The sequence below is a fragment of the Oenanthe melanoleuca genome, chromosome 1 (genome assembly GCF_029582105.1).
Source record: "Oenanthe melanoleuca isolate GR-GAL-2019-014 chromosome 1, OMel1.0, whole genome shotgun sequence".
NCBI classification, from domain to species: Eukaryota; Metazoa; Chordata; class Aves; order Passeriformes; family Muscicapidae; genus Oenanthe; species Oenanthe melanoleuca.
In genome coordinates, this window is record NC_079333.1 from 53,260,376 (window position 1) to 53,286,754 (window position 26,379).

At 41.8% G+C, this 26,379-nt stretch overlaps 1 protein-coding gene across 2 annotated transcripts; it reads left to right on the forward strand.

The window, feature by feature from the left end:
* The first annotated feature begins 451 nt into the window (after positions 1 to 451).
* On the forward strand, positions 452 to 23,828 carry RUBCNL (rubicon like autophagy enhancer). 2 transcript variants are annotated; one of them, XM_056501141.1, is made up of 16 exons: positions 452 to 644; positions 1,358 to 1,466; positions 3,623 to 3,731; positions 5,784 to 6,449; positions 10,665 to 10,750; positions 13,819 to 14,029; positions 14,906 to 15,010; positions 17,052 to 17,094; positions 17,441 to 17,573; positions 17,990 to 18,135; positions 18,866 to 18,930; positions 20,026 to 20,264; positions 21,018 to 21,079; positions 22,304 to 22,457; positions 22,579 to 22,669; positions 23,136 to 23,828. In XM_056501141.1, exons 2-16 carry the CDS (start codon positions 1,395 to 1,397, stop codon positions 23,246 to 23,248), a joined length of 2,295 nt encoding a protein of 764 aa, XP_056357116.1. In that variant the 5' UTR covers positions 452 to 644; positions 1,358 to 1,394; the 3' UTR covers positions 23,249 to 23,828. The 2 variants fall into 2 exon arrangements, with proteins under 2 accessions (XP_056357116.1, XP_056357124.1); XM_056501149.1 differs by lacking the exon at positions 452 to 644 and adding an exon at positions 651 to 789 and having other exon boundaries at positions 23,136 to 23,825.
* Positions 23,829 to 26,379: the final 2,551 nt, after the last annotated feature.

Here is a 26,379-nt window from a genome sequence, read left to right on the forward strand (position 1 = left end):
CTGGTAGGGCAGCTGACTCGTAGATAGCCGGGCAGATGGCTCAATTCTTTCCCAAAAGCACAGTGACAATGGACCTGTCATTTCTAATCAGCCAGCTGATAGCAAGTCCTCGGATACAGCTGATTCTTGAATTGTGTCAGCATGTGCTGCCTGGAAGGGTCAGTGTATCGCACCCCAGCTCACACCGACTGAGAGAACACGCTCCATTCACTCCCAATTGACTCCTCTTGCGTTGTTTGGCTGCAGGATAGACTCTCCCATTGAGAAGTAACCCACGATGATCACCTAGTCCAACTTCCTGAGTAATTGAGGGCTAATCAAATTAAAGATGTTGATAAGGTCATTGTCCAAATGCTTCTTAAACACAGACAGCCTTGGCGCATTGACCACCTGCAGGAACGCCATTCGTTTCGGCAAATAAACGATTCCCAGTATCCAGTGTAAACTTAAGGAGCAGCTTTGAACCATTCCCACACGTCGTGTCGCTGGGCAGCAGCCAGAAGAGCTCAACCCCTCTCTCTGTCTCCACTTCCCCACCTCAGGAAGCTGCAAAGAGCAAGAAAATCGCTGGCCTGCAGCCTCCTTTTCTCCAAACCAGCGCAGAGCCCGGCGCTACTACTCGGCAGCAGCTTTTCGTTGTTTAGGTTTGCTCGGCGTCCTTTGGTTTGGGCCCCGCCTCGGGATAGAGGGTAGGCGGGCCAGAGGCAGAGAGGAGGGACGTGGAGCGGCCGGGAGGCGGCATCGGCATCCTCGGCGCGGCGGGCGGGAGGCGCGGAGCGGCGGCCGCAGGTGGGAGCGGGGAGCCGGGAGCGGGGAGCCGGGAGCCTTGGCCGGGGCTGCCCGGGGCGGCGGGGGTGCCGGGGTGTCCCTCCGCATTGAGCTCTTGCCGAGCCTCGATGAGTGAGTCTTGCCGTGAGCAGGGCTGCGCGGCGTCCCGGGGACATCGCCGGCGTTTGTCATCGCTGCTGCTGCCCGGCACCCGGCCGGGGGGAGCAGCCTCTGCTGCAGCGCCGGAGCACCGGGGCTTCGCTGTTGCCCGCTCCTCTCCTTCCCTTCCTCCTTTTGCAGCGAACTGTGGAGCACCACCGATCGATAGTCTTCCTCTTGTGCTTGTGGAAGGCGTTCCTGTTGTGTTACTTAAAAAACAAACAGGCGAACAAACAACCCGCCGTCTCTGAGTTAGGCGCTTAAAAAGCACATTTCCATTGTTGCTGAGCTCTGCTTTTCTCTAAGCTTCTATAAGCATGCCAAGTCGGGACGGAAAACAGTTCAGAGTATTAACTGTCGAGTCTGCAAAACAGATGGAGAAGTGCGGATAACGTGCTTGTGACTGTAACTCTCCCTCTATTGCTTCCAGGTACTTCACAACACCAAAAAATGAAAGCTTTCCCATCATGTCTCTCCATGCAGTAGCGCTCGCCAGCTTCAGCAGAACAGAAGTCTTCCAGCACCCCTGCTCTGAGAAGGTGAGGCAAGGAAGAACTCTGAATGGTGGCTCAGTGTGCTCGTTAGCTTGGGGGGGGTCTTGGTTCAAAAACCAACTTTAAGTTGTCAGTGGATATAGTAAATTATTTTTAGATGCTGGTGGAGTTAACTTGGAATTTAAATCCAGTATTGGAGGTGGGGGAGGAAAAGGCAGGCTTCTTTTATAGTAGAAAGATGTCAAATTGTCAGGTGTTTTTTTTTTTTTTTTTTTTTTTTTGTTATGGCAGTGTGTTATGCTTTCCACGTGCTTCTGTTGTTGTTGTATTTCCTTATAACTGCTCTTTAATCGCGCTGGGGTTTTTTTGGTTTGCTTTTTTTTTGCCTTTTTTTTTTTTTTTTTTGGTCAGTTATGTGGCTTTATGTAGCTTTCCCCCCCATGATGTAGTTGAAATTGTAGCATCTTGAAAGTAAATGGAAATCGCACCTGAATTCTCAGACCATTCTGATAAGAACCGAGAGATGGGAGCATTGTTTATAAAAAGAGATAAAGGTCTTAAAACTCAGCACCCTTAATAGCTATGCTTGCTGATAAAGTCCTTGTCTTTGTCTTGCTAGGCAGTTGGGATACTTGCATCCTAAGAGGTCGAATCTGTTAATTGCTGAGAATTTGTTAATTGTATTGAAAACAATGAAAATTTTTTAATAAAATAATTTAAAAGTAGTTCCTACTTTATCCACTGATATTGACCATATGATATTCATATGTATAAAGCCTGCCTATATGCCAGTTTCTCTAAAGAAGTGCAGAGGAGGAAAAAATTGAAAACACTAGCAGATACTGAAAAAGAGTGTTTTTCTAAGCACTGGCATAATCAAATGCTAAGTATTTCATATTCAACCTCCTATTTTTGGCTTGAACTGTTATTCTTCAGTTAAAAGGGAAATTCTCTGTGGGTTTTAATTTCTTCTGCTTTCCGTGAGTCTGAAGGTTATCTGGACAAGAGCTGTACTGAGTCACCTCGCTCTTCCACGTAGGAAGCATAGAGGTCAACAACCCGGGGTGGCTGAGGACAGCACACCTTTAACTGCCTTCTCTTTGTATGGTTTCACAGAGCTCAGGGGAGGATGAGAGGAGTCCTGGTCGTGCTTCAGTGTGCAGACATTCTTACTGATGTGGGGGGGAAGGCACAACACCTTGGTTAAGTGCCTTTTAATGATGTGCGTGTTGGAGCAGCACATCCCTTTCATTTCCCTGGTTTCTGTGATGTGCTCTGCAGGTCCATTACTACTTGAGGCAGTAGGGAGGTGAGGGGACAAATTTTAGGTCCTCACAAGGAATTTGTGAGCATAGGGAGGATACCTGCTGCTTTGCTATCCTGAGTGTATCATAGTCTCTTGCTGGAATTAGCCCCTGAGTATCTGCACTAAATTGCTGCCCTAGTTCAGCTTACACTGGTTTGACAGTATGGTAAATCCAGCTTTGAGGGTAGAAATACTGAATTGGAAGCATCAAGACTGCAAAAAGTGAAGTGCTGATCTGGTATAAACCTGCTCAGGAAGTTCAAAAGCACTCAAAATTTTGGTCAACTTATACTGGCAAGCTCCTATGCCAGGTTGAGTATTATCTATCTGTGTCACGTCTTGCATTATGCTGGGTCAGTCATGTTGCTGATATGAACCACATGTACTGTGTTCTATCAAATTAGGTCACACTTGCTCCCAGTTCAGGGAGATCAAGCAACCCATGGATCAAGTATTTGTAGAGTTGGATCCTCATAGATTTAGTTTATAACTTGTGTACATCTAAATAGACTGATGCTTCCAGATAATGATTTGTGGTTCCTTGAATTCTTTTTCAGTCCATTGCTGTTGTTTTGGTAGATACACAGGCATCCTATTCAGCATTTTCTCTCATTTGTGCCTTATGCACATGTTTAATCCTCCTGCTGTGAAGAGTTTCTTTTGCTCACCTGCCTTCTGGAGTGAAATGAAATGAAGAGCTGTGATGCCAGTGCTGTCCAGACAGCGCATGCTTGTGGAGAGATTTCCAGGCAGCCAGAAATGTAGGCAGTGGTTAGGTGACTGTCAGCAGGCCTCAGAAAAATGTTCTTCCTGTTGGGATGGCTGTGAGACTGAGGGTATCATTAGCAGAGTGCTGTTATCTTATAACCAAATTGCCTCTCTGTTCTCCTTGTAGTTAAACCACGAAAGCCTAAAGGTGGCGTTCACTGACTCAGCGTGTTCTTCAAATCCCTCAGTGAGGATTAGCTGCCTTGCTCCAACACCTCAAATCTCTGTTCTCTCAGGTAATGCCAGTTTGTTCCAAATTGCCTCCCTCTAAGGAGTCTTGCTGGTGCTTTTAGTGCTAGCAAAAGCTATTAGTGTTTGTGTGTACTGAACAAATCTAGTTTGTTTGAAGAGGGTTCCTCACTTATTAGCTTTGAGGGTGGTACAACATCTAAATACATTATACAATTTGCAAGTATGGATGGTTTTTTGCCTTTTAATGGTAATTTACCCATTTTAGTTAATGCTGATGTGTATGTGAGGGTGGATCAGGCTGCCCAGAAAAGTTGTGCATGCCCCATCTCTTTAAGTGTTGAAGGCAAGGTTGGATGGGACTCTGAGCAACCTGGTCTACTGGAAGGTGTCCCCACCTACAGCTGGGGGATTGGAACTAGGTGATTTTTCACACTCCTTTCAGCCCATAACGTTTTATGATTTTTTGATTATAACACTAAATGTTTTACACAGAGAAGAAGATATTTGCAGCCCAAACTGAGGTATTCCTGTGCAATTGAAAAGTCAGTAGTTACCAAAATATCTTTCTTCCCTGAAAAGTTTGAAATATATTTGTTTGAAAGTCAGCTAGTTTTAATTTTCTCATTCCTGTCCTTATATTCCCATGGCTGGCTACATTGGCAAGATGTTTCTTTGCAAGTGCAGCCAGTAAAAATGTGCAGTTTTACTGCTATTTCTGCAAGAGCTTTGTCCTGGTAAGTGGCAGGTGGCTGATCCCTATTACTGACATACTCTGGCTGATCCTGACCTGGCTTTACTAGGATAGCTTTGCTAGCAGCTCTTGCATTTTTGGTTATATGTGATGTTCTTGGGGTTTTTTTCTGCTTTTTCTTGATGGGCACTGGTCTTTATATGGACTTGTTGTTCCAAAATACATGGGTTTTTTTTTGTTTTGGTTTTGATCTCTTAATTAGTAAACTTTCTTATCACGTTGTTTGTGTGCAAGCAGGCTTCCAGGTGAGAGACTCATGGAGAAGTTTACTGTTTTCCAATGAGATATGTTTAAGGAGACAATCTCTGGGCAAAGTCTGGAGCCTGGAAGACTTTTCACCAGCAGTGTTTAACAATCCTTGTAATCCTAACTAGGAGTTCTTTGTCCTGGAAATGATTCTTCTTGATTGTATCTATTCTTAGAATTTTACAATCTACTTTCCTTCCCCAAAGGAGATAGTTGTTAATTTCATTGTGTTGATGTGGTCGATGGTTTCTTCTTGAATGTAGACTTTGTGTCTGATCTCTCAATTACCTGCATTATGGCAGTTCCTCTGAGGCTTTTTTTTTTCTGTTTATTTGTTTGATTGTGGTTTTTTTATTTGTTTTGTTCAAGGTATAGGACTTCAGTTTATTCTTCAAAAGCTACTGGTCATAGTGCATGCTTCTGTGTCCTGATAATATTGCTATGTCTGTCACTAAAAGCAGTTTTTTCCATTTTCTATCAAACTACAATTTTGCAGTAGATCACATAAGAACTTGGCAGTGGTTTTCATTCTTTCAGAGGCATTGTAACAGAGCTAAGTTTATTGTGGTTTTGGCTGAGTGTTGCCACTCCATGAATAATGGACTGAAGTTTACTTTAGCCATTTCCACTCTGACTGAACTGAAACACACAAGCATGTTGACCTTGTATTACTGAGTGTATTTTTGGTTATGCTTTCTGCTCTATTGGTCTTCCATGTGACTTACTATAATGTAATCTTCTATTTGCAATAGGATCAGTACCTGTATCAGTAATAGTTTTGTTATCCTGTTTTGTAGAACAGTGATGTTTTTGAGCACACTGACAATCAGTTACCATTAAAGGCTTAGCTAATTGTGTTTGAATAGCAGCAGAATACTTTACTGTTGGTTTATTACCTAGCCTTTATCAATGACAGAATTGCTTCCTGCGTGCAGAAAGCAAAAGCTTTCTTGCAGAAAGGCAGCAGTGAGTGGTGGGTGAATTCAGCTGTTTCTTGTCTTCTCACCTGTGTAAAAAATACTATGCACTTTATTGTTGCGTATTAACATTTTCTTAGTATTATATCCTAATCTCTTGTTTTCTTCTGTTTTCTGAACAGATGACTCTTCAAGGCCAGCAGTGATTGGGCATGCTGGAAGTTTTGGATCATACCCAGGCAGTGCTGAAGCTATCAAAGACATTCTCATGTCTGTTTTAAATGCTTCTGGTTTGAAGCCCTCTTTGGTGTTGGAGCAGAGCACAATGCAGGGAGCTGAGCATCTGGACAGTGATGTGGAACAGTGGGAAGAAAGCAGTGCTGGGGACAGCCATGACGACAGTGACAGTGATTCTGCAAATCACAGCGCTGCCTGTACGCAGACAGACATTCGGTTTACAAGGCCCCGGGCATGCTGGAACAACACAGACTGTGATTCCCCCAAACCTTCCCTGGATCCTTTCCCTTGTCCCCGTTATACTGGTGGGGATCCTGCTGCTTCCTCCTTGAATGGTTTCAGTCTTTCAAGCATGTCCCCTCTGAAGCGTGACTGCTTTACCCAGGTGACGTTAACAGGAGGCACCGTCACATCTGCTGTTGTGCATGCTGGAAAAGAATCTTACACCTGCCCTGAAAGAGACTTGGCTTTCACAAGGTTGCTTTCAGATTCAGCTGTTGGTAAAGCAGATCTAGTGAAATACCCTTATGCCATGAAGCCTGCATCTCTCAGCAACAGTGACAGCGATTCTCCCAGTGGCCTTTCCCAGTCAGAGCCAGTCAATCCAACAGGTAACTTTACAACATTTTTGTTGTAAGATCTAGGGAAAGAAATGTAATTGGGGTGGGCCTTATTTATGGTGATTGCAAATAAGACAGATGCTGTCATTCAAAATAGGAGAGAGGGGAGGAAGAGCTTAAAAACCAAGGAGAACCAGAGGGGTGGACTTGGTAAAATGGGAGATGCTCACTCAGGCTTTTGCAGTGGGCTTCTCTCAGGATGCAGAAATGCTTCTGTGATATACAGCTGTTGATAAAATGTGAAAGTTGCTGAGCTGTGAGAAATGTACAATATCCACTGAATGAGCTTTCTACCAGCTTTATTTTGTCTTCACTGTTACCCTTTTCCCAATAGCAGATAGCTTTTATTATGAATTGGCTTGTTCTGGAGTGGGACTGTTTTTCCCTTTTCCAAGTGCACCTGAGGTGTTGGATACACAAGTCCCCATCTGATGTAGAACAGGTTCTTCATACCTTTCACCATTTTCCAGCTGTATGGATAATCCTGTGTGTTGTCTGTGCAGAGGACTGGCTGAGGGCTGCTAGCACAGGGTGCCCTTTGAGCAGGGTGCCTTCTGTCCTGCAGTCTCAGGGGATTCTGGGCAGGGTAGGCCTGCAGGTGAGGAGCTGTTCAGTGGGAAAGTTCAGTATGTGTCCCTGAAATGGCTGGGGGAGCATCTGGCCTGGTCTTGGGTCTGTGTATGCCTCCATGAGATGTGCCAGCCTTCCTGGGCTGCAGGCTGGGGTTCCTGCCCTTTGGCTGAGGACAGTCCCCTCCTGTCTGACACCTGATATTGACAGGAGCAGTCTTTGATACAGTGAGATGAAGCATTTTGATTTTGTTTATAAAGGGTGTTGGTGGCATCTAAGAACTTAATTTAGGGCCACAAAGTTGTTCAGATGGATGGACCACCTCTCCTGTGAAGACAGACAGAACTGGGGTTGTTCAGCTTGGAAAAGGCTCCAGGGAGACCTTGTAGCAGCCCTCCAGTACTTAGAGGTGGTCTTATAAAAAAATGGGAAGGGGGATCAGATATTAGGAAGAAATCTTTTACTATGAGGGTGCTGAGGCACTGGCACAGGTTGCTCAGGGAATTTGTGGATGCCACATCCCTTTAAGTGTTCAGGGTTGGATGGGGTCCTGACCAGCCTGGTCTAGTGACTGATCTTTGACGTGCCTGGTGGAAGGTGTCCCTGCTCATGGCAAGGGGTTTGGAACAAGGTGATATTTAAGGTCTGTTCCAATCCAAACCCCTCTATGATTCTATGACGATAGATTATAAGCTTCAGGAAAATGTTGCACCTGAGGTCTGATTTTTCTACTGGAATAAAGGCAAAGAGCAGAGAGTGTTCATCCTGCCTTTGCATTATAAAAAATAATACAAAGTCTGGGCTTTGTTGGTTTGTTTTGATTTGGGTTTTTTCTTCTCCCTTTGGTCACTCCACTGACCTCCACTTCCAGTTTCTGATCCTTTCTAGCCATTTACCCAGAACTCCTCCAAGGTCTAAGTTGGCAGCAAGGTCTCAAACAGGCACGTGCCACTGCAGGACTGTGTGCCCTTAGTAACACCTCTGTCATGTGGGACAGGATGCTGTCATCAGTGGGAATTGTGACGGTGGTGGCTGTTTCCTGTGGCTGGGTGTTGCGCTGGCTCCGTGCCTTGCAGAAGTGCCCGTCAGGGAGAAGGAAGCCGCACCCAGCAGTTGGGGCTGGCTGAGGCCGGTGCCACGTGTTTGGGGAGCTGGGGCTGGAGAGCACAGCCCAGGCTCTCGGGGTCAGCGGGGTCTGCAGCCCGTGCAGAGCGGGGACACGGGGCGTGACTCGACCCTCTGGCACCAGTCCCAGGTGTCACAAGCTCTGTTGGGGCAGCAGCGCTGCTGGCTCAGGAAACAAAGGGAGCAAGGAATGAATGTGGCAGCCAGGGGGCTGAAGAAGAGCATCCTTGGTTTTACTAAAAAATACTCCTCATAGGAGGCAGGATGCTGTTAGACACTTCACAATATGGTACGTTCTGTCTGCCTTAGACTAGGGCCTTTTCTGTACAAAGTGAAAAGTTCTGCATTTCTTCATTCCTTGTTGCTTTTCACCATTAACTCGCTACAGGGTAGTTTGGGTAATGAGGTCTCATTCTCTCTTGCACTGTCCAGTACTATGAGGATATGAAAAGTGAATAGCAAAATGAAAAAGAAGAAATATAAGGCCTAATTTGAGAGCAGAAATTACACAGTAGGATTTCCTGATTTGCTATTCTTTGGATTACACTCTCAGAGATGGTGGTTTCTCACAGAAGAATTGCTGAGGGTTGCACAAAATACAAGACAACTATGTAATATAACTTAAATCAGAATGCATTATTTTTCAGTGGATTTTAATTTTTTTTTAGTGGGATTTTCTGCTGGTCCCCTGAAATTCCTTGTTCATGTGTTTGAAGCCACCAGAGAATGACCCTTATTCAACCTTTTGAAAAAGCTCTGTCACTGGTAATACAGACTTTGTGACTGAGTTTAGTGTTTTCTGGGAGCTTTGTTGTGGCTGATGTGTCATTGAGTTCACAGGCTTGTTCTTGCTTTTAACATCTATCTATATCAAGGTCACTTCCTTCTCTGGCTCTTAGGGCTCTTTCCCCAGCCCCAGCAGCCTCCAAGCAACAGTGTTCAGGAGGAGAAAGGTAACCAGATAACTTTTCTGCATCAAACCCAGAACTGCATCCCATTGCTGGATGTGCTGGGCTTCTTCCCTGTGCTTTTTTTGTATTCTGTTTACTTAAAGATGCAAGTGGGGGTGCAAGAGGCAAGGAAAGGAGAGAGCTCCCATTAGATTTCAAAATTATATTTAAGATTAATTGCATCTTATGTTTAAAAGAAAAAGGAATAATTTTCCTATTTCCTTATTTCTGCTTATTATTTTTAGTTTAGAGAGTAATATTTGTTATCTTAACTGACAGGAATGTAGTCTATTATCAAGCTATAGACTTACCTAGTAAGATGAATCATCAGGTAGGTATGAAAATAACTTAATTAGGCCATTAAATGTGTTTTGAAAAGTCATACTGTCAGCCTTTCCGTTTTTCCCTCATGGTGTACACAATGGAGGTGTTAATGATACCATACAAAAGCTCTCCATCTGTGTCACTATGCTCAAGCACAGTATTGACTTAACAGCCTGATGTCATCGATGCTCAGGGCAGCCTAACATGGTATCCCTAAGTACAGCAATATAAATAATCCAAACTAGGCCTGAGAGTCAGTGTCCCTTAGTTGGAGAGAGGCTCTACATAAATTATGACCATATTTTGTGGGAGCTCTTTAGGCTGTGACTTTTAAACAAATTTAGGAAGGGCATTTTTTAAAAAATAGAAAGCCATTGATTAAGCTGTGCTATTTGCAAAGGCATTAAATGGTGGCTGTTTTCCACCACATATGGTCTGTTTTATCCTGTAAACATCATGAAACAGAAACTGTGAGTTTGAGGTCCCAGAAGAGGTAGTAAACACCAGTAAAAACATGTGTGCTCTGCTGTACAGTGAAAAGTTCTTACTGGGGAAAAAGAGATAAAATTTATTTCACATACTCATCAGTGGCTACCAGGAGAACAACCTGCAATTCTGGGAAGCAAGGACTGCTGTGGCTAATGCCACAGTTGGATGTACGACCCTTCAGTACGGGTTGCATTTGGAAGCAGGAAGGAGATATGAAAAACAAATAAGGAACATAATGGCAAAATGTTTTCCAAACTTAATGTTTCCAAACACAATGCCAGCAGTGATGTGGGGAATCTTTTAAGGCTGGTGCATCTGTCTGCATGCCCAGCCAGCAGTGAGATTTGTTTCTTCTGGCAGCTGTGAATGAGCAGAGTGCAGTGTTAGCTGCCTGTGTCACCAGCTGCAGAGCATCGCTGCAAATCCAGCCTCAGGTTCTGTCTGTGGCTGTCCCCAGCAGCTCAGGCTGTAGCTTGGAGAGAAATGGTGTGGCAGTGCAGTGCTGCTGTCACAGCACAGCACTTAAACTGTGTTTCTCTGCTAGTTGATGTTCATGCTTCAGGTTGCCAGAATAGTTCAAATGCCAGTTCTCAATTTTTTCTCCTTCTTAGCTTCTACCACAGTCTCCAGCCCCAGTGGTGTTCAGTTTTGGGAAAAAAAATTTTCTTTGCTTTCTGGAAGTTCCTGCATGCATAGTGGGAGCCGCAGAGAAAGAAGTAACTAATAAAAGATCTTGTTATACCCACAGGCTCTACTTCTCCTTTCAATATAAGTGCAATACCCTTGAATCGTTCATTGCAGGATGTCTGCATGCTTCCAGAGGATGTGGAAAAGGTGAGAACAACAAATGCTATCATCGTGATTTTTTCACATTTTATTGTGCCAAAACCAAATGACCAGAGGTGTTTCTCAATAAAAGAACTTCCTGATATATGTACTAATCTTTACAAATACTCCATTTTCCCTTTTCTTGCCCTCTATGGGTGAACCTAGAAACATAAAATGCTTATTTAATAATTTGTCTTCTACTCTTGACCTATTAATTAAATATTTTAATTATTTTTATCTAATGGAAATATATACAGGAGCAGTGTATGTTTTTGCTTTTCATTCCATCATTTCCCCACATATTCCTTGAAAGCAAACTTTAACATTAGTAACTTTATATTATGATATGTTGCATAGAAGTTGTTGCAGCTGCATGCATATGTATGAGATTTACCTCCTGCTTTTGCTATCAAAAGATGGAGAGAGGATGGGGTTATTTTGTGTATTCTTACGACAAGCATGTGAGATTTGCTGTCAAAGAATTACAGTATGAATAACAAGCACAATAACTCTAAGAGCTGCAGTAATTCAAGCAGTTTCTCATTGTTTCTGATAAGGGGTCCAAACAGTCTTAGGTGTGTTGTCAGATGGGCAGTGCACTCATGCTTATAAACAGAGCTAAAGATGAGAAGCTAAAGCTGTCACACATAACTCTGTGTGCTAAATGTTAACCTTTTTCAACAGTGGAACAAGAGGTTTAATGGATTGCAATGAGTAGGATAAAAGAGCTTTAAAAATGTGCCTAGAAAAGGAGATTTTTTTGCTGGACTGTGTGCATGTGGTCCCATGTCCTGGGCCAAAGAGGCAATCATCATCTTTGTGCACAACACTGGTTTTACTGGAGTAGCAAGTTCTGCCTTTGATTTTAAGCTCTCAACATATCCATAAAGTGCATTTCAAACAACAAAATCCACTCAATAAATCATACACCAAACTCAATGAACTTGAACTAGCTTTTCATGTTGCTTTTCATGAAGGGTGTTCCAGAAAGGAGACGATGTTTCTCTATCTGTAATGTGGGACCTAAAATAAAAGTAATTTATTTTCAGACACCAGAAGTCCAGTGAGCAAGTATCTGAATTAGAAACCATGATCTGAGTGTTGAGTGAGGCAAGATCTTATCAGCTGCTACTACTACTGTGCAGAGATTGGGAGCTGATGTGATTTCAAGTTAAAAGATAGCAAGAGCTCAGTCCACCATGAGCCTTTAAAAAATACCCAACCAAAAAAACCCCACAAAATTTAAAGTACTTTTAGCTTGTGAAATAATCTCTTTGAACTTTAGGAGTGAGAGTTAAGGTACGTGTGGTGTCAGCAGGTCCTGGAGTTGTAGTTGTGGGCCAGGAAGGAAATGGGTCAGATAATCTTAAAGGGGCTTTCCACTGATGTTAGTGGGAGAGGACAGAAATGAGAAGGTTGGTGTGTCACAGCTGAGTTGGGACTGCTTTGCAGGGTGAGGGAGCTATCAGTAGGCAGAGCTGGAAGCTGATAGTCATGCTGAGTAAAGCAGTCCATGTGTTCTGTTTCATGTTTTTGCAATGCAACTCTCTCAGATGCACTCATAATTGCTTTTATCAGCAGGGCATGCTGATAGGCTGTGCTCTGCCACCAGCTTGAGACTTTTTGTATCTTCAAAGTAGGCAATACCTCCCAAAAGGAAAAAAAGCTTTTAAATTATTTCCTTGATAATAGAAAGACTCCTGGGCTCCTGAAGTTCACTGTAAGTTGTCTCTGGGGAAAGTGTGCACCAAGCAAGAAATATTAATTAGTGTTAGGAAAAAGATAAGCCTCTCCAAACATCCACAGGGACTTGGATGTTTTCTAATGCTGAGATTAATTTTGTGTATATGTATTTGTTTCTGAGCAGTAGGAAAGCTGTGCAGTCTGTTGTGCTTCTTAGGATTTAGCTATTCCTAAACACTGATGTGTTTCTTCGTGGTTCCCATACGAGTTGAGGTGATGTCATGAATACTGATGTCGAGTGGTACAATTTTCTGAACATAAGCCACTTTTATAAAGCTTTAATTATCCTGCACTCAAGAATCTCTAGCTTTGGATACTGCCATAGCTTTTTAGATGTAAGTTTAGATTTGCACATGGCAATTGAGGGGAGAGTGTATCCTGAGTATCTCTGGGTTTCCACCCAGTCATCTGAGTACAGCTACCTCTACATGCTGTATCCACTTTTGAGCTGGGACTGGTGTGGGACCTGTGCTCAGGCCATCAGCAGTAGCTCAGGTAGGGCTGGTGGGATGCTCTGTTAGACCTCAGAAAGCAAGGGCGCAGCAGTGATATTAGGAAAGGAGCCCCAGGTGTGTGTGTATGTCTCAGTGGTCCCTTTTCCTAGAGAATGGGTGACCATGGCAGGAAAAATGTCAAGGGACATCACAAGGAAGGCTAGAGTGAAGCTTTGGAAAAGCTACCTTTTATTTAAGGCAATGGGAAGCCCAGGGGAGCCAGGTTCCCACTTACTCCTATTATAGACTTTCTATGTAGCGTTGAGTTGGCCATGTAAGCTATCTCACTGCCCTAACTCTTAACACATGAAAGCATTTTACTAGCTCCTGTAGTTCCCTAGCTTACTGTACTTCCCACCACCTGAAGATCTACACTCCATTCAAAACTTGCCACTTCTGGCCCCCTCCAGCTACCAAGTGTGCAAAACTGCTTTTACACATTGACTTGAAATTAAATCATGTTAAATAGGTTACTTGAATGCACGCTTGCATGCTAAATAATGCAGTGTAGCTAGGAGACTACATCTCTGAAATGCATACATATATATCAGTTAGTCATGTAATCAAGTTAATTTTTATCTAATAGGCAAGATAAAAGTAGGTTGTATGTTATAACCAAGGGGGTGAGATAATTATCTGGGCAGTTGCCTTTTGCATATTGTTCCTGAATTGCCCTTGGGGTGGTTTTTCTGAGTTTAAATAAAAGGTCAGACAGGTTTACATTTTTATTTATAGAGTTGAAAAAGTATGGGGAGGGGGGGAATTCTACATTTCACTTCATCATAACTAAATCTCAAATATGCTGTGTCCTAACAAGTGTTCCAATCTTGTGTCCAGGAAAATGCACACTTTTTTGTCGCAGATATGATTATAGCATCACTAGAAAAAATGAAATGTAATATCCTAAGCCAGCAACAAGCAGAATCCTGGGGTGTGGAGGAAACAAGTGGATCAGATGGCAGCTATCACACTGACTCAGAATTATCTTCTTACCCTGGAGTGAAGAAGTCTGATTCTTCTGTTACCTCATCAGACAGTGGTTATGAAGGCAAGTTACTTAATCTAGAATGTAACCTTGTCTGAAAGCCATTGCTGTTTGCTTCTATGCAAGAAAATGCTAAACAAATTGGGGAATTGCTTGGAATCAAATCCCCTGTTACCTTTGAGTCTCTGGAGAGCTGGGTCCATTAAGGATCATTATGCCACAACTGTTTTTCCTTTAGGTCACATGCTTCCTTTTGGATGTTCACACCTATGTTTTATTAATTGTAATTATTTTTTACCTTTAAATGCCACAAGCCAAGCATGGCTCTCCACAGACCATGCCTGTAGCTGGCTGTTTTTCTCTCTGCTTAATTTTTTTTTTTTTGTATTCTTTTTGCATTTGTATTTTTTTGAGTATTTGCAGCTCTTTCCTTCTGTGTTTGCTTCTGCAGTATGCAAATGAGGCCATGCAATTGGTTTGAGTGAGACTCCCCAGAGTATTCATTCACATCTAGTTCAAGGCAAGATTATAAATACTCCTGGCATTATTATGCTTGAGTCAGCACTTTCATTTTTAAGTAGATTTTAGTCTCTTGAGGAGTACAGATCTTAGTGCTGCATAGTAAGTCTAAAGTCTAAATGATATAACTTCTGTGGAAAAAAGAATGGTGTTCTTGGACATGAGAAGGGGAGACACCACTGGCAGTATAAAAGATTTGAGTTTATCACTACAAGATTCTGGCTAAGAAACTGAGGGAAATACTGTATGACAGACTCCTGAGAACTGGCCTGCTCTGTGTGTATATAAAAGGAATTAAACTTGCTCTACAAATGCAGCCTGTGGGCTAATGTTTTGGTAAGTCCTGAAAAATGTAAACATAATTGCAGCTACTTATAAATGCTGGAAAACTTTAGCTGATCTTGTCCTTGTCTTGGACAGGCTGTGCTTTGCTGTCTGTCAGCTCCCCAGTGCATCTACCATCACATCATGAGGTTACCAGATTTCGTTGCCACAGTGACTCAGAGGATGAATATGTAATTATTGGTAAGACTTTGAAATTGTAACTGGAGAGATATATTGTTCAGTTGAATCTATTCCATTGTTTGGGAATTCTTTTGATTTAGTACATGTTATTGTAGGAGAAATAACACGAGAAAATGCAAACAATTGTGTATGTGTAGCTCCTTATTAGAGCACATGCAGAAATACCAGATTGTTGCAGGATTTCCTTGCTAGGAAAGAATATCTTTGCTGGTTTGAGAGTGTGGTGAGCTGACCCTGGCTGGACACCAAGTGGCCCCCACATTGCTCTGTCACTTCTTTTCTCCACTAGAAAGGGAGAGAAAACATAACAAAAGGCTTGTGGGTTGGATAAGGACAAGGAGACATCACTCACCAAAAACTGTAATAGACAAAACAGTTAGCATGGGGAAATTAATTTATTTCCAATCAAATCAGAGTAGGGTAATGAGAAGTTAAATTTTAAAGCACCTTCCCCTCTGCTTCATCATGGGCTAAACTTATGATTTCTCTACCTCTTGGGGCTTCCTACACATCCTGTCAGCAGCCTGCTGCAGCATGGGCTTCTTCCCTCCAGGTCACAGCCTCCTTCAGACATGTTCCTGCCCCAGCCTGGGCTCTTCCACAGGCTGCAGAGGGATCTCTGCTCCCCCATTAATTCTCATGGGCTGTAGGGGCACACCTGCATCACCAGGGGCTGCAGGAGAATCCCAGCTCTGGCTCCTGCAGCACCTCCTGCCCCTCTTTCCCCACTGACCTTGGTGTCTACAGGGCTGTTCCTCATACGTATTCTCACCTCTCTCCAGCTTCAGCTGTGCAGGGGTTTTTCCCTCCCATTTTGACTCTGTTATTCTACAGGTACTACTGCCATGGTTACAGGCTCAGCCTTGTCCCGTGATGTGTCCATGCTGGAGTTGTCTGGCATTGGCACTCTCAGACATGGAAGAAGCTTCTGGCAGATTCTCACAGAAGCCACCACCATAGCCCCTCCTGCTACCAAAATCTTGCCATGCAAACCCAACAGAGGGGCTGAAATTATGTCTAAGGATTAAACCAAAGGAATGTGCATGAAGAAAGTGTGAAACTATCACAACCTCAGTCAGCTATAGCAGCATTATTTGAGAGAATTTAGGACATGAAATAAATTGACTAAGTTTTAGGCAGCCTCTCCCTCTGCTTCAGGACTAGAGCATAATGTCTCTGTTCTCTTACAGTCACATGTGCTTTGCTTCTCTTTAGGACATCCTGAGTTTCATTTGGTTTGCTTCTGGTTTTTACATGTACAGAAATAGAAACCCTTAAAAGTGGCCTGTGCAACTTTTAACCTTTGTTTTATCATTTCCTGATAACAATTGAATTTTTATTATTCTCTTTGATTTTAGAGTTTAATTTTTTCCTCTCATCTTTTCCTGATTTACAAATACAGAGCAAACTCCCAAAAGACTGTACTCCTAGTAGCACAAGTTACTTTGAGATGTATAAATGGGGAAACATTTGTCTTGACAGCAATAAGCATGGTCAAAACTAACACTACCAATGTGAATGCTTGTTGGCATAAACATATTGTGTCTATGTAAACATAATGAAGTGTGTCCTTTAATTGCATTCATCTCACCTGTTACTAACATGTTTACAGCATTAACTGGTATGTGTATGATTGGTGTCTCCAAACATCTGTCAGTGTCCAGAGAAACTAATGTGGCCTCTCTTGGCTCTGTACTTTATTATTTATGTTGAGTGACTTTTGTCTGGAGCTTGACAAGCAGGCACTTAGTCTCTCCTTATACCATTTCAGCTCTTGAAGGCAGGCTGGTGGTGATGATAGGATGCAAAAGTATTAGGGAATATTTTTCATCACACCACAGATAAGCAGAAGAGATATGACTCCTTATTCCTGTTTTACAGCTAGGGCTGAGGTTATTTCCCACATCCAGGAACAGTGTTGGAAAGATGAATATATTTGAAACTGACACTGTGGTTGCACAGAAAGTATTTTTAAAATAGTGCTAAGTAACAGATGCTTTGTTTCTTAAATGGCTTGATAAAATTTTCTCCTTTGCTGCAGAACTTGAAGACCTTGAAAATCTGTCGGTTGCCCATGATAAAAGGTGTGTATCTTTACTATAATAGCCTCATGGCTCTGCCTTTTCTGCTGGAGCAGTTTTTAGTGGTTCTTCGCTGGGGATGGGAAAGCTGTGGGAGTGGTAAATTGGGCCCTCTCAAGCAAGGGGAAGGAATGCTGCTTGACAGCAAATGTCTCTGGTGCTTGGCTTAGCAGTGTTTCTCTCATCCCCTAATCGTGCTGGAGGGTGGTGTCTGTGCCAGGGCCTGGGTGTATCAAAGAAAGCGGGTAGGAGTGAAGGAATGGGAGAAAACTTCAGGGATGCAGGAAAGGCAGTGGAGATGCTGATGACATGCCGCTGTTTTTCACTGACAGTATTCCTTACCTTTCAGATCATCTTTTGAACCAGGCAGCAATTCTGCTGAAGCAACGGCCCAGGAGTTGTGCAGAGCTTTCAGAAAACACTGGTTGCAGACAGACTCTGCAGTTCAGCTGTCTGATTGCCTGAGCTCATCTAGGCAGAGAGTGAGTCTGATCTGAAAACAACGAGCTCTTTATTCAGTTCCCCAAATAATCATGGTCTCACTGCAGCTGCTTCCCTGCTAGAAAAAGGAGGAAGCTACATTAAAAAAAAAAAAAACAACAAAAAACAACTAAGACAACAGATGAGTGCTTACAGTTTATTAGTTCACTTTATCTAAATTTTTAGAAAATACCTTCTCTCTCCAGCAATTTTCAGCGCATTTAAAACCTGTAGTTTGAACAATCAGGATGTGCTTTCTTCTGGGACTGATATGAGGAACTTTGAGGGGGGACTACATGCAGGTGAAAACTGAACTTTAAAATACCAGAGTATTAAGGGAGATAAATATCTTCCATAGCATTTAACATATGTCCAGCTGATGGGCTGATTATCTTCATGAACTTATCTTTCCCAATAGTCTGTGCTGAAAGAAGAGATTCCAAGAGAACTTGAATCCAGTGTGAATCTGGCTGAAGAAATAAAGATCATATCCAAGTTGAGAGGATCTTCTGGCTGGTCCCCACCAAGATCACAGATTATATTTAATATTCATCCTTCAGTCAAGTAAGTTTTGAGGGATGTGGGCGCTGTCATTTAATATAGCATGGGGAAAGCTGATGGAAGGAGCTTGGGTGATTAACAGATCTAATGCATGTGCAGATGATCTGTGCACAGGTCTAGGGCTCGTGCATGGCACAGCCTTCTGCAGTGTCTGTAACCAGCCTCACTAGAAAACAGATGGCATCTTTTTCCCTCTCTTGGCACGTTCTGATTAACACAGCATGTGAAATGTTCCATGTGATAATACATGTACACTTTGGTGTTATGGTGGCAGTGTACTTAGCTCCTGAAGATTTCATTTGGTGACACTGCCTGGAGAATACTCGTGTATTTCCCTGCTGTCCTGCTAATATTTTATGTAGAGCTGGTTTTTGGAAAGTGGAGGGAGGCACAAGGTCATGTGTGAGTTAATGGCTGTCTCACTGTGTGTCAAATGCTGTTAAGTGCAGACAGTAAGCAAACTGGCTGTTCCCTGTGTGGCTGCAGATACAGTTGCAGATGTGGATTTCCCTTCTCCAAACCCTATGATACTGATGCCACCTTAAGAAATAGAAAATAATGCAGTTCTTTCAACAAGTGCTACAGAATCTTCCTTCTTCATATGGAGGAGTAGGAGTCAGCTCCTGAGGTGGACATTCTCCCTTGTGCCAGTGTAGTTCTTTTGCACTTTGGAAGAATGTTAATTATTGTCTTTTGGATGCTGAATGATCTAACTATTTGCCTCTGTATACAGGAGAGATGCAGTGGTGGCTGCTCAAAACTTTATATGTGTTGGTTGTGGAACCCCGATAGAAAGCAGTAAGTATTACCAAAACTGGCAAAAAACACCCTAATAAGTGCAGTACTTGTACTGTAATCAGACTATAATCCTCACCAACACAGGTGTACCACAATTTTTTAAATTATCTGAGCTAGAAGGAAAATCTCATTGTTGAATGTGCCTGCAATAGTCAGACAGTGGGATCTTGCCAGTGTCTGGAATTTTTCATACAATACAGAATACAATACTTGATAGCTGTCCTTCTCATATACAGTAAAAATTCACAGCAGTCAACCACAAAAAAGAAAGCTATTTAAAAAAAAAAAAAAAATCAAGCTCCCAGGCTGGAAAGTGCTGGTTTTGCATAGTCCAGTTGTTTCTTTTAATAATTCTTTCCTGTGCCAATTTAGTCATTCCCAAAAATCTCTGTTTTAGAGACTGTATGCAAGCTTATGGAATCTGTGGTTTTATTCTTTTAAGGTGTCTTTAAAAAACTTGATCACAAAATCTTATTGTTGTTTTCTTTTTCATTCATTTCCTGATACTTTGTGAGAACTGTTTGAAAGCTCCAATGATTTACAGAACTGACAAAAACAGACCTTGCCTAAGAAGTCTTTGAAGTGATGTTTGCGTCTTGTTCTGGGTCAGCTCACAAGAGCACCATTTGTGGTGTCCTGTGAAGTATCAACACTCTATGATGGCATATTAAGTTGAGCAAATAGGAGATGCTGTAATGTCTGGGAAAAACCCCACAAACCTCTTGATGTGAAAAAGTATTGTACAAACATGACTCTAAAATTGGTGGAAGTATTTTTATTGTGTATTTTACCTATAGTGTTTCTTTAATGGTTAAAACAACAGGGGTTTTTCTAAGATCTTATGTAGAAAATTATAATCAGTTGAATAAATATGGAAATGAGGAAAGCTTTCTGTTCTAAAGCCAAGTACAATCCTTGAACATATACATGAACACTGCAATAATAAAACCCCCTACTTAATAAAACAAACAAAAAAATACTTTTCCTTCATTCCACTAGACCTGAGTTATTTTGACAGACTAGGCATACAGACAAGAGTTATGTCCTGTAAGTTTTTAAAATTTTAAACAGAATTTGATTGCTGTCTGCTTGCAGAATATATCAGGAGACTCCGCTATTGTGACTACCTGGGGAAGTACTTCTGTGACTGCTGCCACAGCTATGCCCAGTCTTCTATTCCTGCCAGAATACTTTCAAAGTGGGATTTCAAAAAATACTATGTGTGCAACTTCTCCAAACACCTACTGGACAGCATATGGCAGCACCCCATTTTCAATGTGTCATCTATTAACAAAACCCTCTACACGAAAAGTAAAGAAATGGACAGGGTCAGGGTAAGTGTGGCTTTTTTTAGTAGGAATTTCTGGGTCTGAGACTTTCAGGAGGAATTCCTTAGGGCAGGATGTCCTGTGTGTGTATGTGGTAAAGAGGAAGGTTGGTTTTTTTCTCACTTATCATCACTTCTGGGACTTGCCCTCTTTTCCCTCAGGTGAAGGGAGCAAAGAGAGGTGTTTCCAACCTATGCCAGAGGTCTCCTTATCCCTGTTGTCTCTGGGAGGTGTTTCCTTAGTGGTTTCCAGTTTTAGTACATATAAGGGAGTTGGTCTCCTGCAGTAAATATTTACATCTTCCTGGCTTTTGGCTGTTGGAAAGTTCTGTAGTTTTTGAATGACTCGTTAATTTTGTGGGCCACTAGAGGAAACACCCTTAGCTTATGTAAGAGCTGTACCACCTACAACTTCAGGAAAAGTGTTCTGCTGAAAACTTCAAGTAGGCATGTGTTCCCTTCCTGGCTGAGGAGACACCCATTCTTACACAGGTGTGGGTCTAGCATGCATCAAGACCTGCAGCCATTTTTGGAATTAGAATTTGCTTCACTTGTCAGGGAATAAAAATAGCCTTTGCCTGCCTTTCATCCATTAGAAAATCCATTTGTTTAATACTATGCTAAGTGCAAAGTTCCTTTTTTTAGGTGTGGTTTGGTGTGCTTGCAAGGGTTGCTGACTCAAATAGTGGTGTTCCTCACTTAGGAATATATAAAAGCAATGCTTTTAAAAATGGCTTTGTTTTTCTCCTCTATCTTTTAGGAGGTGCAAGAACAGCTTTTTCATTTAAAAAAGCTTTTGAAGACTTGCAGGTTTGCTGAAAGGTATGAATTGTGGATTATGCCTGAAAAATAGTTTAGTACAATGTACATGATGTGCTTATAGAGCCTTCTTCTCTTGAGACATTTAGGTGCAGTTTTAAATAAGTTGATACATGCATTAGAGAACTCTAATAACAACACTGTCTTCTATTGCACTGCAAATGTTGAGTGAAGTACAAGTTTTATGTGGTAGCTGTTTCTTATAAAATTGTTTAGTTTTTAATGATTTTAGTTAGGTGTGCATTTTTTCCTGTTTCTCATAGGTTCTCACTCATTCTTAAAAAGCCAAAGATACTTATCTCTCTGAGAATATTTGTGTTTAAAAATATGTTGGCTTTTTCTAATTAACAAGTGTGTTCCTTGAGCGTTTAAAGATTTCTTCTAGAAATCTGTCATAATGCTCAATTCAGTTTATTTTATAACAATATCCAAATGAAAGTAGTAGTAAGCAAAAGTGACAAACACCAAAACATGATCTTGCTTATTGATAGAAGTGAAAAATTTCTGGTGTTTTCTTTCTCAAACTGTGGGCATAACTAATACATAGACATGTGAATAATAAGACCATCACTGCAGAATTGCTGTTCTTTTTAAGAACAAGCATAAGCAAAAGAAAAGTAGGGTCCATTTTCTCTTTGACATAGACCTCTTCTCTATGCATATTGTTCACCAAAATTGAGCAGAAATGTGTTGTCTCTCTTTTGTTCAATTTCCTGTGATTCCATTACTGAAATGACTAAAAGGATCATCACTATACCTTCTATCTGCATCAGTGATATTTTGAAAGCAATAGCTCTATTTCTAGTGTTCATCTGCTCAGCACAAGCATAGTTTCACCCAGTAGTCACCTGTGCAGGATAAAACCCTCAAAGTCCTCTTTGCAAAGCAAATAAATAAGCCTGGCTCATTTTATTAGATACTATATGGGATTTTACCTACTGTTCCTGAGTAGGAGAGAGCCCTTTACACATTATTTAAGGATTGCTAGGGTAACTAGGTATGGAACTCTAAAGCCTAAGGAATTAATGTTTAAAGCATATAGTTAATTCTAAATTCCAAGCCTTCCAATTTTTGTTAAAGTGAGCTAGAATTGGGAGGGGGGGTTGATAGCAGGAACTTGCCTTGTATATCCCCCATGTGACTAGAGAAGTGAAAGAGGCTTATTCTGTAAATACACGTGAAAAACAACTTTCTGTAACTTTGATTTGGTTTTATTTCTCTTTGCAGTGTACTGAAAGAATTTGAACAGGTCCCCAGCCATCTGACAGAGGAGCTGCATCTCTTCTCACTGGATGATCTGGTGAAGATCAAACGAGGGCAGTTACTGCCCCTTCTTAAAGATATTCTGAAGAGCTCTACCTCTCATGTAGATGGCTGTGAGGTAAGGAAAAAACAGGACTTTAAGTGTCCTTGCAGCTGCTACTGTAGGGAAATATCCCTGCTGTCATTCCCAAATAATTTTTTTCTTAGATTTAAATTCAACCCTTTTGCTGTTGTTGCAGCTCTGTCAAGCAAAGGGATTTATCTGTGAATTCTGTCAGACTGCAGACCTGCTTTTTCCATATCAGACTGCCAAATGTAAAAGGTGCCCAGGTATGTTCCAGACTTGAATGTTTTTCTTTCTTGCATGAGGGAATTTTGGTGTATAAAACCATTTGGACTTATTTTAAACATTGAGAATTAGCTTCACTGAAAGCATGCATGTTTGAAAACCTTCATGTGCATTTGGGAACCATGGACAGCATGCATCTTTGAAAACCAGCCTGTGGCAACTGTTTCCTATCGCTGAATTCAGAGAGCAGAACCAGGGATTTACCTGGCCATGGTTATGCTTGCAGGGGGAGGCTATTTTCTGGGTCTAGGCATGAGACAGCTGTTTTATCAGCTCTTGCCAGCATTCAGTGTAAATTATTACAGTGGTGGTTGTTCTGGCCTTGAACTGCTTCTGTTAATTTTGTGCTGATATGTACATGATAAAACATCATTTAAGGAACACAGCTGTTGATTCATTTTTAAATTTTTTTTTTCCTTCTGAATGCTACTGTTTATGTATAAACAGAGTGCAGAACATGCTTTCACAAAGCATGCTTTAAGTCTGGAGGCTGCCCCAAATGTCTGCGGATCTCAGCTCGGAGAACTCTTTCAGAAGCTCCATCACTGGTGCCTCAGTGAAACTGACAGCTGACTTCAGAAGATGCTCAGAGCCGAATCTTCAGGTGCATGACTAAATGTTAAATAATGTTGTTTTAGACATTACTTTTTTAATGCATATCTCCTTTATGGGGGGTAAAATAAAAAAAGTAGAAAAACAAAAAACAAATGTCAACTTTATTATTGTCATAACTCACCCTGAAGGACACCTTAAAACTTGTGACAGACTGAATGTTAGTTTTTTGGACTGCCTTTTGTTGCTATGTTTTATCCTTGTATGTAAGATTTTTTAATACTATATTTTTAATGTAAAAATTATTCATCTCTGTAACTCTGCAGATAATGTATAGATAGTGAACGTTGGAAGTCTTTGCCTCTGTTCGATTTTTGGAAATGAGGGAAAAAGTGGTGAAGTGCAAAATCATTCTCTGAAAAGCTCCACAATAAATAGAAAAGACTTGTCTGCAAGTTTTAGGCAGATGATAATCTGAAATTGTTATGGCAAATGCTTATTGTGAACCAGTGAATTTTAAGTTTCTTTTAAATACATCTATGCAACAGCCTGTGGTGAGTTAACTTGGCCTGCTGCTAGGTGTTCTTCACACTTCACCCAGCTGCTCCCATTCCTCAGGAGGACAGAGGGAGAAAATAAGATGGAAGAGTTCACAGGTTGAGATACATACAGGGAGATCACTTGCTAGCTACCGTCATGGGTAAAAAAAAGCCCCTGAATTAGAGAAAATTAAATGTATTACAAATTAGAAATTGAAATTAGGGTGGTGAAAAGCAAAGTATAAACCAATAAGTTTCCCTTACCTCACCCACCCATTTTCCAGGCTGAACTTTGCATCTTCATTCCCTATTTTTTCTACTTTATAGCCCTCTCCAAGTGGTGCAAGGCGGGTGGGGAATTGGGGTTGCTGTCAGTCCATAAGTGCTCCTTTCTTCTACTCCTCCTCATACTTTCCCCTTTCTCCGGTGTGGATCCTTCCCATGAGCTGCAATCTTTCAGGATAAACCTGCTCTGTACAGGCTCTCCAGGAAGATGCAGTTCCTTCAGGAAATATTCATGTGCTCCAGTGACGTCCTTTCCATGGACTGCAGGGGAATCTGTGCTCTAATGCCTAAAGCACCTCTTCCTTCTCTTTTTTTCACTGGCCTTGGTGTTTTTGCTGCTGTTTCTCATGTTCTGTCTTAAATACATTTTCTTAGCAGTGTCACCATCTTGGCTGAGGTGCTGAGCCCTGCTCTGTGGTGTGTCCATTGGAGCTGGCTGGAAGCAGCTGTATCTGGCATGGGGCAGTCCTGGCCTCTCCACACACAGGCCACTATGCAGTCATTCAGTGCCAACATCTTGCCACCCCCACCAGCTGCTCTACTCTAGAAATATCTTTCCAGAACACTTAGAAATGTGAGGAGAGACAGTGAGTGATCAAGAGAGATGCTTCTATTTAAATCCACCCTCACACTTGCAGACGGAGTCCATGCCTGAAGGGGAAGTGCTGGAAATTGAAAGCAGCTTTCTTTCCCTGCCTGGTTGGTTACTTCTAATGAAGCCCTTGCCTTCAGAAAGGTAGAGCAGCTACTCAAACCTGTAAAACCATTTTTCTGTTAGTACTATGAAGTACCAATGAACAGAGAAATCCCAGGACCTGAAAGTACAAATCAGCATTCTGATCTCTCCAATGGAGTGCTGTATTTTGGATTTTTTGTTCTCATTTTGTGTATTTTTTTTCTTGCTCTCCTCACCTGTTTGCTTCACTTTCAGCAAGGAAAGGATCTGCTACCTGGGACTGTATGAGTTCACTTGCACATTAATGTTTGCAGTACTACAAAGCTCACTAACACTTCCTGATCTATTTTTTATGTGATCAAAAACAGCTTACCTACTTACTGCTCAGAAGCAAGATTAATGTCTCTTATATAAGATCACCAATGCAGGGTAAGATGTGTTGAGAAAGAGCCTGCTTTTGCAGCTGACTGTATTTAATATTATGCAAGAGTAAATTCTCATTTAAGCTGGGTGCCCAACTAACTGAATCACATGAAAGGCCTTGCTTACAGGGATTTTGTGCTTATGAAGGAGTAGATGTGAATGATCCTTCTGTGGGATAACCTGCAGGGCAGCTGAGTATGTCTTTTTCACTATTCATTAATTTAGAAGAGCTGATCTGGTTTCTGGCTGTGCTTTTCATGAATGTTCAAGTCTTATTAAGCAGTAGCAGTGCACAGAAGGGGGAGTGTAGGACAACAAGTTTTGTGCATCAAGTGTTGATCCTTCACATCCACTCAGTTCAGTCCAGGTCTCCACAGAGCCAGTACAGCTTATCCTCACTAATTATTGCTATGTACCACAACACAGGTTGCTGCAAAAGCAGATCCTCAAAGTGCTGGTACAGCTGAAGGCCTGAGAGTATCAACATGCTTATAGGCCAAGTAAAACTGGTTAAAATGTTCTGCTGCTGAAGCTAAAGCAAGGACTAAGTTGTGATATGCCAGCAGGTTGGTCCCAGGTTGGAAAGAATAAATATTTTATTTATTTGAGGGGATACTGCATTTGACTGTTGGGTCTGGAGGAGGGGCATACCAAATGCACATTCTTGTGTGCTGTTGTCAGCACAGGATAGCACAGGAACACCCTGAGGCTATTCATGCATTATCTTTCTGTATTGGGTGATAAAATGTCTTGGACAGAAAGGGATGACTTCTGTGTACAAACCCCCTAAATGTCTTTAGGGTGTAGCCAGGTTCTTTGAATCTAGTTTTCAGACTCATTAAACTTCTCAGATCAATACCATGGTCTTCCTGAGCATATCTCTATGGGTAAGTACTGAGTTTGGTCATTTCTGAAGCTAGACCAGGTGATAAGACAAATCCAAGACAAGAATTTAAGGAACAATAGCTATATAGCCACAGTGACCTTCTTTGCAGGAAGTAAAATCCTGCAGTCCTTATATGTGTGAGCTCTGAATTCTTTGATAGGAGCTGACATAAAAGGGTTAGGAAACTTACTAAGGAGTTGGCCAGTTCAAAATAAGCTGCCTACTAGCTAGAAAGCTGAACATGTTTCACAGAGGACAGTTACAGGAGACCTGATTCTTCAGCTATGGAAAGGGAATTGTCACACTTGTCTGTTCGTGTGAGCAATAATG